The 12,716-nt window shown below is 33.1% G+C and overlaps 1 protein-coding gene across 3 annotated transcripts in view; it reads right to left on the bottom strand.

Annotated features, from left to right (window-relative positions):
* Positions 1-4,266: 4,266 nt before the first annotated feature.
* STXBP5 (syntaxin binding protein 5) overlaps positions 4,267-12,716 on the bottom strand; it is a 185,580-nt gene continuing 177,130 nt past the window's right edge. For all 3 annotated transcript variants that reach the window (XM_003311531.7, XM_016956444.4, XM_003311530.7), the window contains 2 exons: positions 11,729-11,949; positions 4,267-10,013 (listed from right to left, as the gene is read on the bottom strand). In XM_003311531.7, coding sequence (XP_003311579.1) covers positions 9,972-10,013; positions 11,729-11,949 — 263 coding nt within the window. In that variant the 3' untranslated portion in view covers positions 4,267-9,971. The remainder of the gene's footprint in view (positions 10,014-11,728; positions 11,950-12,716) is intronic.

The raw sequence follows: 12,716 nt of genomic DNA, 5'->3' as shown, positions 1-12,716 counted from the left end.
CCACCATGAGTGTAAGTTTCCTGAGGCCTCCCTAGCCATGCTGAACTTGAGTCAATTAAACTTGTTTCCTTTCTAAATTACCCAGTCTCTGGCAGTTCTTTATAGTATGAAAACAGACAAATATAAATACATTTGTTTTAAAAAACAAATTTCCAGGTACTGGGATTTGGTTACAGTTCTGTTTTGAAAGGTAACCAGAGTAATTTCAGTAAGATCTTGTATCCTGATGATAGCTGGCAATAAACGCATCCTGAGCTGGCTCCCTGGAGTAAACACACAACAAAGAAAAAATTCAGTTGAAACGAAAGGTGCTTACGAAATTCAAAGACATTTTGATCTTCATTCTTTTATTAATGTATCAATTTTTATCCTGATTATAGCAGTAATAATACTGATTTGCTGATCCTGATATAAGACTTGCTATTTGTTCTTCCTTATTCAAATATATCTGATTCACAGAGCTTCTAAACGACTAAGATTTTTAAGATCATAAATCTTTGTGTATGCTAATTCTGTTTTTCTAATGATTTTCAGACGTTATTACATTCCCTACAGTGGCTGAGGTAGGGAAGACTAGTATTTAGATCACGGTTTTATAAATAACAAAACTCAGGCAAATAGAGGTTAACTTGGAAAAGGTCATTGGTATTGCTGGTAAACTTAGGGACAGAATTCTGGTCTTCACACTCAGACGGACGTGCTTGGCATTTGAAATGAGCTCTATATAAATGCCCACTTTTAATGCACTTAAATACTAGGCAAATGGACTTGTTTAATAATTAACCAATAATCACAGATTGAGTTTTCGTTATCAGAAAAAGTGAAAGTTTCCAATACTAATGTTATGTAATAGATGTTTATAATCTGTAAGAATCTATATAATCTTCATAGAATGAATTCATTGCTCTATTTGTCAAGATGAGTTTTTGTTAGGAGAAGCATACCATATATTGATTAGTGTGTTTCAGGCACAAATTTATAAAGGTAAGTCTTGGCTCTCTAATTCACTCTAGTTCAAAAACAGCTTAAATAAGAAAGTGAATATAAATTTGTAAGAGGAATTAATGCAAACTGCTCTAAAATTCCAAACTAGCATTTAAGTAGTCTATACTTCTATACTTTCATGTATATATTATGGCATAACATTTATAAACATATTCACGACAGTCCCACTGCATGGGAACAAATTTGAAAAAGGATGGGTCCTATTGCAGGTTCTACTCTCTGGCCCAAGGGTTCAAACGTCAGAGGGTGTGAGGGGCAAAGTGAGGCTACAACGGGAGTGAGGTTAGGAGGGGATACCCCCTTCGGAACGTTTTAGAAATATGTGTGACTTGTCTTTGTTCTTCTTGTGTGTAACCTCAGCATTTGCATATTGAAATACTTTTTTAAAAATTATAAATTGCTTTCATTTCATATCTCTGGCACATTAGTTCAGACACTATGTTGATTTTTAAAAATTGAATGTATAGGCAAGCATATTATCTATAATTTCATTACCAGATAGTAACGGAGACATCTAAACCATATGTGATACAGAGAAGACACTGCTTCTAGGGCATTGCTCTACATCAGGGTTCTCAGTAAGTGTGGTTTGCAGACTGGCACCTTCGGCATCAGCTGGGAACTTGTTAAGATACCAATCCTCGGGCCCCACTGCAGGCTTACTGAATCAGAAACTCTGGGGGTGTGATCCAGTGATGTGTTTTCACAAAAGTTGTGTATCCAGGAGATTCTGATGTTCAAGTTGGAGAACCACTGCTTAGACTAATGGTATCTGCAGTCACATTGTTATTAAAGGAACATGGAAGTTTTCACTTTCTGAAATGTGTGGTCTTCTAACTTTTGTACTCATGCAATGCTGTAATTTCTGGGCATCTTTGATCTTGAAAGCTAAAACACCTGGCTGGGTGTGGTGGCCCATGCCTGTGATTCCAGCACTCTGGGAAGTCAAGGGAGGAGGATCGCTTGAGCCCAGGGGTTCAAGACCAGACTGGACAACATAGTGAGAACCTGTCACTACAAAAAAATGAAGATAAAAAACTTAACTGGAAGTGGTGAGGCACACTTGTAGTCCAAACTACTTGGCAGGTTGAGGCAGGAGGATTGCTTGAACCCAGGAGTTCAAGGCTGCAGTGAGCCATGATTGTACCACTGCACTTCTGCCTGTGTGAGAGTGAGACTGTGTCTCAAAAAATAAAAAAGCAAGCTGGATAAACACCCTAGTGAAGCAGCAGTGTGTTCTATCCAAACATACTCCTGCAGTGCTCTTGGGAGTTACAATTCTCAGCCTCAGCACAGTATTTCTTCCATGTACTAATGTGTTTTGCTTTATCTGCTGATATTTTGAGTGTCTGGAGGTAACAAAGAGTAGGGATGGCATTATTGTATTTACAAACATTATTTACAAATCTACTCAGTATTTAGGAGGGGCCCTGGGAAACAGAGGGATTGCATTATTTCCCTGCTAAATGGGCAAAGAAAAGTAGTTAGCTAAAATAAAACATACTAAAGAGTAAAGAGAATTGGGGTGAGAGGCATGGGGGGCAGGAACAGAATTGAAATGGAAGCAGCAGAGACAAGTAGAAAGAAAGGTTCAGAGTCGAACTCAGCCCGGGAGAGATGAACAAAGAGGTCTCTTGTTTGGTGGGACACACACACACACACACACACACACACACACACACACACACACACACACACACACACACTCTCTCTCTCTCTCTCTCTCCTTAATAACTTTAAATGAAGTCCTCAGACTTCCTTCCTTTGCTACTAACAGAATATTCTATTTTGTTGGAACCTTGTTAAATATGTATCTTACTTTCATGCTGTTTTTGAAAAGTTATTAAAAAAAAGCAGCTATGGGTTTTTTTTAAAACAGTATAAAATCATATAAAATGATTAAAACTAAATGTTAGAATATTTCCATAAGTTTAAAGTTAACAGAATATACATTATTGATATAAAAAGACAGATTGAATTTGAAAAAAATAAAATGACAGGTAAGTATTTTCTTATTCAAAAGATGTTTTAGTCTAAAAAAACCATTTTGAAAGCTTTCCTTAAGGTACCTAGGACAAAACACTTTTGTACAAAAACTGAAAAAAGCATAAAAATGGGGTAAACATACAATTTTTAAACTAATGGAAGAAAATCAGAATCTTCCTGTAAACTCCTAGAAAATCAGAATCTTCCTGTAAATTCCCATGAAGGGTTGCAATAATATAAATTTTTATCTAAAGCAGTGGATAGCACTGTACTATTTACACAGCACATACCCAATATAATGTTCTTTAAAAAGGCATGACCGGAGACATGAAGACAATCTTCAGTTTTTAAAATTTTATCACTTTATGCCTCTATTTCCTAGAAAGACACTGAAAAATTTTTTGATAATAAACCAGATCACTCTACCAAATGATTTACATAACTTTATAATACCTTAGGAACATATTATCTGTTCCATATCTAAGAGTGTTTAGTAACTTTCTGGATAAAAAAGTATCATGAAAATTATCCTTTGGAAAATCTATGTTTTTTTCCCATGTAAAATTGCACTGCAAGCACTTCTTGCTAAAGGCTCACACAGTGAGACGAGACTGCCACCATGTGGGATAAGCATGCATCACAATAAAAAATATATATATTTCAAAATCAAATAATCCTTCAATGTAATAAGAGAACTACTACGTCTTTTATTCTAAAACACAACAGAAACAGTGGTTAAGTACTGTTTGGTCTTCTTTACATTTTTCAAGATTCATTAATGTGATACTCATTTTTCGTACAAGTAGTTGGACACTGACACTCTGTGGAAACTATCCATATCCTTGCTACTCAAAGTATGTTCCAAGACCAGCAGCATCTATATTAGCTTGAAGCTTGTTAGAGATGCAAAATCAGGCCACACCTCAAATGCAATGAATCAGAATCTGTATTTTAATATGATCCTCAGGTGACTCGTGTACACACTAAAGGCCAAGAAGCATGCACTCAGATTTCATTCCTATTCCTTAACTCTCACCCTGTCTCCTTTACTCTCAATCCACCCAACACAGGGGTAGGTGTTTTTCACCAAAAACTCCAGATAGTCAAGAAAAATATAGTTGGTATTACCTGAGTTATATGATTAGCTTCACTTTCAGTAAATGTGGGAATCTATTTTTTTAATCAATTATTTTCTTAGGTTATTAATAGATTAATTCCATAATTCAGAAAAAAATTAGAACAAATTTTCCAGGAAAAAGGGCTTGTTTAGTTTCAGGAGAGATTAGAGTATTTTATTTTGCCCAATCAGAGCCCTTCAGCATAAAGAGACATTCATATACATATATATGAACATTTTCCAGAAACATTAATTTATAATACATTTTTTAAAATACCAGCTTAACGGTATTTATTTACAAAAATATTTCATTACCTAATTTTAAACTTTTTGCTGTGATGACAGTTTGTAAAGTACAGGAATGCAAAATAACTACAAAGTTTAACACGTTTTTAGTGTTTGCAATAGTGCTTTTCTTTTTAGATGAAACAATACACAGATTTTTTTTAAACCGTATTTCAAAATGCATATTCCAGCAATTACCTTTGAGATAGTTACTGGGACTGAGCAAGATTAAATAAAAAGTGCAGCAACTGAAAAACACCTGCAAGTTACAGTTTAAGGTATACACAAGCTAGAGCTCTATACCAAGCATGCTTGCCCCTGAAGTGGACAATGTTAGAAAAACTTAATCTTGCTCTTTTTCATATTGTCTTTTGGTAATGCATTTACAATGAACCAATAGTACAACTAGAAAGCAAAAGTGTTTTTCTGGTTCTAACTATCATGTGGAATAGAGGTCACACCTAAAGTATCACAGTACTATTTATTTACAAAAAAAAAAAAGTTAAAAAAATTAAAACAAGATTTACCCTCTTTGCATTGCTTTCCATTGCTATGTTGATTGTATTTTCAACTCCTTACACTGTCTTCAGTTGAAGCAAAGTTTAGACAATACAAAACAAATAGCAAAAGTAAATAAACAAAAACAAAACCAACTACCAAATAAATAGGATTCCATTGCCATTAACCTATATCCATTTGAAATGCCTGAATCAAACAACCTACAATAAATACTGGTTTATTTACATGTCATACACTATAAAATTTTAAACGATAAGCCTCATTGTAAAATACTGGCAAAACTGACATTCATGATTTTTCTGATGTAAAGAATAAAATAGAGACCACTTACATGTAGCCCTGGACTACTGTACTGAATTTGTAAATGAATTGTGCCTATATTGTTAAAATTAATTTGACTGTATTAATAACTGAAGAAAGCAACGTTATAACCCTGGTAATTGGGAAGTTATTAAAATCATTTAATTCATCTGAGAAAGGTAAGCCAGTTTTCCTTTTCTTTTTTTGGTTGTTTTTGGTTGCAACAACTGTTTTCTGTCTACAGAACCTTTTTTAAAACTTTGGAGGCAGTAGTAAAATCATTAATATTCACAGGAAAAATAATTCCCATAGCACTTTACAAGAAATTGATCAGAGTGATGAAAACTGCAATTAACAAAAGCTGTAAACAGTATCTTCACATTCATTTTCAAATGAAAAGAAAAATCTGTGGGCATAAATTTCAATCCAAGAGAACAAATACCCTAAAAGGGAAAAGAAAAAAGAAGGACATTTAAGATATAGGAGTGCTTTTTTCCCCCCAAAGTAAATACAGATTAAAAAGTCTAAGAATGTTGATCAAGTATCAAACTGATAAGGAACAAATTCTATAAACTACAAAATAAAAACCTTCATTGACAAAAATACATAAACTCTGTTTTCATTTTTGGAAATTTATTTTTAAAAAAGGTAGAAGAAAATACCTGGAAAACTATTTTAAATATATATATATATATATCTATATTTTAAAACAATAGTTAAGGTAGGCATCCAACAGCAAACTGAAGCTATTGAGAAAGATCTCGCAATTACTGTTGTGGGCATTTTCTCCCAAAATAAAATTAATATTTGAAAATGCTCAATAGAGGGTTTTTTAAAGCATAGAAATGATATCTTTCCTGTTCATGTGTGAAGATTTTTAAATGATGTATGATTTTTTAAAATTAATTGTATCTCGATATGAGATACCAGTATTTCTTATTATAAGCGTAAAACATAACTTTTTGTATGGATAATATACATACTTTTTAAGTACTTTGACTTAAACTTAACAAGTTCACCATTTTAAAATTAAAGTACATTTATAAAAATTCCATTTTAAAACTAAAAGTATATTTTCTAGCAGTATGTATAAATATAACATGTTACTGTATGATCTTAAAACAAATCTGAAAGTGTTGCAATAATTTAAGACCAAGAACACTGAAACATACAGCAGATTATTTTACTATTTTTAAAATCTATATAAAACCCTATTAAAGGTTTTAAAACTGATCAGTTTATTTAAGGTACAGCTAGCAGCATATTCATGATTTTGGTATGTTTTATACACATGTATCACTTGGTTTAAACTGAGCAATGTGGATTAAATGATAATAAAAAGTTTTCATTACCTAAAAAAGTGCAGAAAAAATTCAAGTTTAAAGTTCAGTGCTCTTTATTTTGCTGAAACAAATAAAATCCCAAAAGTTAAAGTGTAAAATAAATCTTTGCCACAAAAAATTTACCTTTGGATATAGCTTTTCTAATGTCACATGAGAAATGCCTTAAGCAAAACATATATGGAAGATAGAACTCAGGGTAAAACTTTGAACTCCGTGGTGTCTTCCACATATTCTTCTTTTCCTCAGCTGTCTCCCCAGCACCCCTGTAACCTAAAAGTATGTAACACTTTCAGACTTGTTTAAAACACTCACATATCTACATGAAATCGCTTCAGAGGAACCTACAATTAAGAAGTTCTAAGCCAAAAAAAAAAAAAATTGCTTCGTTCTTTAAACTACTGTACTTAATTAAATTGTAATATACTTACACATAATAACATAGACAAGTAGCAGCATTTTTCACATCCATAAAAAATCAAATGGAGAAGTTAGTAATAGCTCAGTCGAATCTATAACCATTTTTTTGGAAACACTTTGTACAATTGAAATGCAAAGCAAAAGTGTTAAGATGATGCAAAACTTCAAATGGATGTAATGTACAGAATTTGTCAGAATATAAGATTTCAAATAACTTTCTCAGCAAATACATATGGATTTTAGTTTGAAAATTGAAATGAACTGGATATATGGTACATACAGAAAAACCACTTCCTACTTACAAACTACTAATCATGAATACTTCAGTGATTTTAGAGTCAAGGACGAATGCAACAAAAACAATGAGGATATGGAGAGGGCACACAAAAATCTTTCATTTTTCTGATATTTTCTATTTTGACTTTTTTTTTTTAGTCAGTTTTCCTGAAATCGTGGCTTGCTGGTGACTATTACTTTCTGTATTTAAAAAGAAAAAAATAGAGATGTTACCTCTCAAATTACAGTAAATTCCCTGGGTTAGTTATTACTGTAGACTGTCTCTTATCTACAGACAGAATCAAGTATAACTCTGAGAAGCTTATTTCCTACATCAAACATACTTTAAGCTTTCTAATCCTAACTGAGTCTCTAGTTTGTTGTGCATAATTTGTAGATTAATTTAAAAATTAAATAACTCAAAACACTGATTTAAGATTTTCTTACAAAATCTTGGAAATCCATCTAAGGTAAATGTATATACTTCTATATTTGAAAATAATTACAAGATTAGTTCATTTTGTATACAACAGGAAAAATGACAGTAAAAATGAAGTTAATATACAAATATATTTGTGTTATATAACACAAAATAACACAGCAAATTAAATAATTGCAGCTAATATGACCTTCCACATAGATAGGGAACCAACCAGTATATTAATCTACATAATGCTTTCCCAACTTCTTCAAATCCATAACTGTTGATTTTATTGATGACATTCACAAAACTGTACCTTTAAAATAGGACCTAACAATTCCTGTGACATATCATGGAACTATGGGTTTACTGGATAATAGTTAACACAAATTAAGCAATTTATAAACTGCTGAATGTTCAGGCAGCTGACATTAATGAAAAATAAATATGTTATTCATTGGTGCTTTCTATAAATTCAAAAACTTTTGAAAAGGGCTTATTTAAAAAATATTTCTTTTGGCTTGATCAATTATCTCTATCACACACATTTAGTCCCTACCAAATGATATTTAAAGTAAACTTTGATGTAAACTTTTGCATCTAGTAGTGCATGTTATAAAATGTAAACATAAAAGCTTTATTAATGAAAAGTAGAGGAAAATATGCATAACAGACTGTATGAAAAAGTTAAGATGTCCTACATATTCCTTTAATGATCATATAGAATAGAAAAACAACCATCCTGTTTACTATCAATTTGTGCTCTGATTATCTCTTAATGAAAAAACAAAATATAAAGGAATTTTTTATAGAAGACAATATTTAAATTTCATTAACATTAATTTTAATGCTTCCATTTTGCTTTTGCTGGGTTGCTTTAACAACAATCAATAATCATCTCAGATTAGTCTGTATTCTGAGATTGCTTACTTCTAGATCTACTAGGTGGTTTCTTTCCTGCCCGTAATGCTATTCTATGAAACAATCATTCATTGTCCATTGCTGGTCTCAAATTGTATTATATTCCAATACAGAAATAATTTAGTTATCACAGTGTACACATTTTCCTTTCTTTTTGGTTTTTTAAAACCTTGAAAGGATATGTACAGATTTATAGTATATTTCTACACAAAATATTTTGTAGGTCATCAGACTAAACTCTTATATAGATAATTATTGACAACAGATGCTTGTAATTTTCCATGCGATAGCATGTGCACTAACATTTAATTGGCTCATCACCTGAGTGTATTGGAACAGTTAGCAAATAAAGGGCATTTTAAAAAGGGAGCTGAGCATTTTACTGAAATAATGAAAGTTTTTTTTAAAGCAATTTTAATTAAAGAATGCAAAGGTACATTTGGTTAAACATTTTATAAAAATTCAAGCAAAATTTAAAACATAGCCAATTTCAACATTTCTACAAATCTAACCAGCATTATTTTGGTCAAATCCACCTTTAGCTGAATTAATGAGAACAAGGACAAGGGACATTGAAGTATTCTCCTCACCACAATGGAGGTTTTTCTCACTTTCCACACTGCATAGCCACTACATGGAAACTCCCAGAATGATGAGCAATTCAGTCATGCTCTACACTTTTCTTTTCAATGAAAAGTGATGTATCTTCTTGTTTTGCTTTTGACAAAATATGAACTAAATACAAGTCTATAATAACAAGAATCCAAGAGTAGCTCATACACAAGTCAACTATGTGTATGTTTTTATTATTTAAAGCCCACCATTCAGCTTATCTGTCTAAAGAAATAATAACAAACAGTTTGTTTCTTTTTCACTAATGATACTGATGACCAGTCAGTGTTAAGAGAGGGAAAGTCCAAGACAGCTGTTTATAATCCAGTCCAGTGACACACATATAACTATTTCAGCTTCAAGACTTCTGACTTATTGCCTCTGCCCCAAACAGGTCAAACACTGATGGCAGATAAAACGGCACAAACCCTTTTGGCATATGAAAGTTTAATACAGGAATGATCCAGGATTAGTCCCTGCACCAGGTCTCCTCAGCAGCCCCCTTGGTTTCTTCATCTGTCACGTGTGACCTGTTTAATTCCCAAATGGTCAACTCATAACTGGCACACACCATATACTCCATTTCGAGTGTGTGTGAACACTCCTCAGTTAAAGCCACATGACTGAGGTAAAACAGTGCATGATTGTGCTAGGGAAGAACAGTATTCAGTGACGAACATCCCTTTAACGTTAACTTTCCTAAAGAATGTAACAAAAATGGAAAACTTTTTTCCTTCTGGCTGAAGTTGGACTTATTGGATTCTGGTTGTCAGAACTGGTACCACTTCTTATCTTTGTATTTCAACATAATCTAAAGGGGGAAAAAAAAGAAAAACATGCTTTTAAAATGCCGGAACAATAACATTTATAAGTGATTTCTATATTTTTCCAAAACATTATGTCATTCTGCAATATTCTGTAGTGCTATTATACGCTTACTTCAAATCAACTTATTGAAAGCAGTAAGAACTATTCTATTTGGAGGAAAAAATACGATATCCATTAAGAACTAGCCTAGAAGTTCCACAGATTTCTTAGAAATGTGACATAATTTGGTGACCTAAGCTAGTAATATAAGATAATTTTTATTTTGTACTATGAATTAAAAATAATGCTTGAAGAACTGGGGAATTAAAGGTTGAAAATGCTACTCCTCCTGCCGTCTCAAATTTACTGAGCATCTATTCTGAGCCAGACACTGCATGACACACTTTTCCTACTTGATTTCAGTCATAACCATTCTTGGGCTAGGCACTGTTTTTCTCCCCATTTAATAAATGAAACTGAAGCTTCTAGGGGTTGCCCAAGGTAATGCAGTAGTGAAACTGGAATTTGTGCCCATGCAGTCTAATTCAAGAACCTGTGATTGTAACTACCTCAATGTACTGTCTTCCTTAGACTCTGAAATATGGCTCAAGAACAACCGGTAGAAGGGAAAGTTAACAGTGTGAGATTAAGCTCTTTCCTAAATATTCAGAGTGTGAATATATTCCGAAATTGACTGAAATGCTACATGCTGTAGAGATCATACAATCGGGTGTAGGGTTATGACAACAAAAATCCCAACCTAGATTGACCACCACAAGCCTGTATCTGAGGTGCCTGGGTATAGTACAAGTAATCATAAAGGATCTCTGAACCTCTCTGAAGCCCTAGACAAGTATCTTCCAGGTCAAGTTACCTCTTCATGCATTCTAGGTTTCCGCATTTTTGAGCAAGGAGGAAATGACTTTTGGTTGAAAAATTTAAAAAAGAGCTACCACTACAGATTGGGTGCTCAAATCTAAAAACAACCTTAAAATTGTTTCTTCAGACAAATTCAAAATGTCCTCCAGGGCCAGCCTAGGAACTAGATGTGTGAAGTAACCTAGTGTAAAGCACCAAGGAAAGGCAGGCCTGTGTGTCAAAATGAAAAATGTGTTATTTCCCGTAAAGGCTTTTAAATTCAGCTTTTTAGGAGCACGATGTGGTGTAAGGGGACCAGTCAGGGATCCCTACTTTACAGCATGTGTTTCTGAGCTCTATCATGACTTCCTAGGTCCACCATTGCAAAATGCATCTCTCTACTCCTCCATATGAATTGGTCCACAACGCGGACTTAGTATTGTTTATTTAAATAAAAAGGTTTGTCAATTTTAGTTATTTATATCTACCTGGAAGACTCAAGGAGGCAAATTATTTCTTTCTCTAGGACAAAGTGGTAGTAGACTCTGAGGCATTAAGAAAAATTAACATTGGTATTGCATTCCTTAAGAAATAGTTGCAAAGCTGCTAGCTTCACTTACCAAAAGCCTGAAGGTGGGCAGATTCCTTCAAAATGTATAATCTTATAGTAAGAAACCAAAGGCTATTGGAGATACATTCCTGTAATGGTTCCCTCTGGTGGCAAAAATCAGGAACTTGCAATTGTACAATGAATATATGCAAATTCATGGGTGTAGAAATACAATAGCTATAAAAATAAAATAACATTCACACTTGCTTTACCTAGAGCTTTTTGTTCAAATATCTGTTTGAGAGTCGTACCTCATGAGCATGTTTAGAAAATGACTCTGCACTTGATAACATGGCCGCAGTTCTTTCTTCCAGATCGCCAAGTTTCTGCCCTCTTTCATCTAGTGCCAGCCTGGCTCGTGCTAATTCACCAACAACTCCAGATGCTGCCCCTTTCACGCCTTCAATGCCACCAGGGCCAGGAATATGCTGTGCAAGGCTCCTTGAAGCCTTTCCTGAGGACGATTCTCCAACTGAACACATTTGATAAATGAAAGAGTAACTCAAAACATGAACATTTTACTAATATAAAATCCTACTACATTAAAATACAATTTTTGGATTGAGTGGTAATACAATTGAAATAAAATTATAAAGTGAAATATGCTTAATACATGCTTTCTTTTGTTATGATTGGTTTAATAATTTTTAGATACTTTTTCAAACATGCAAAAACACAATGTACATTAAATATTCTATACTAGTTCATACAACAAGACTTATACAAAAAAGGAGCTGGTAAATATTTAATGAAACAAATAAAGGTATATTGTTACCAATTATATAATGGCAAAAACTGCTCTTTTGTGCAAAAAACGAAAGATATTTGGCTTCGAATATACAGATTTAAATTTAAATATACAGATTTGATTATGTTTATTTACTCCACATTTCCTCTTACTTAAAAATATACTGTGCTTAGGCTCAGAAGTAAAGATAAATGAAGAATTTTATTCAGTAGTCTATTTCGGTCTCCAAAAATTGTAGGCATGCTATATTCTTTTCTTTTTCTCCATTTATCTTGTCATTTACCAAATGGATCACATTTTTCCATCAAAAGACCTTGCGATTCACTGTTTTCTTTCCCTTTGCTATCCAGATGCTTTTTACCTAACACTTAGATCACTGCAAAAGTCTTAAATTCTTTAAAGGCTGATCTCAAGTTTCCTGGTTCCTCAGCTTATATTTCTTTCTTTCCTTTAAATACAACTTGTATACCACAACATTTGCTCCTTTAAAG

Source organism: Pan troglodytes, chromosome 5, assembly GCF_028858775.2.
Source record: "Pan troglodytes isolate AG18354 chromosome 5, NHGRI_mPanTro3-v2.0_pri, whole genome shotgun sequence".
NCBI classification, from domain to species: Eukaryota; Metazoa; Chordata; class Mammalia; order Primates; family Hominidae; genus Pan; species Pan troglodytes.
This window is presented reverse-complemented; position numbering and strand designations above follow the sequence as displayed.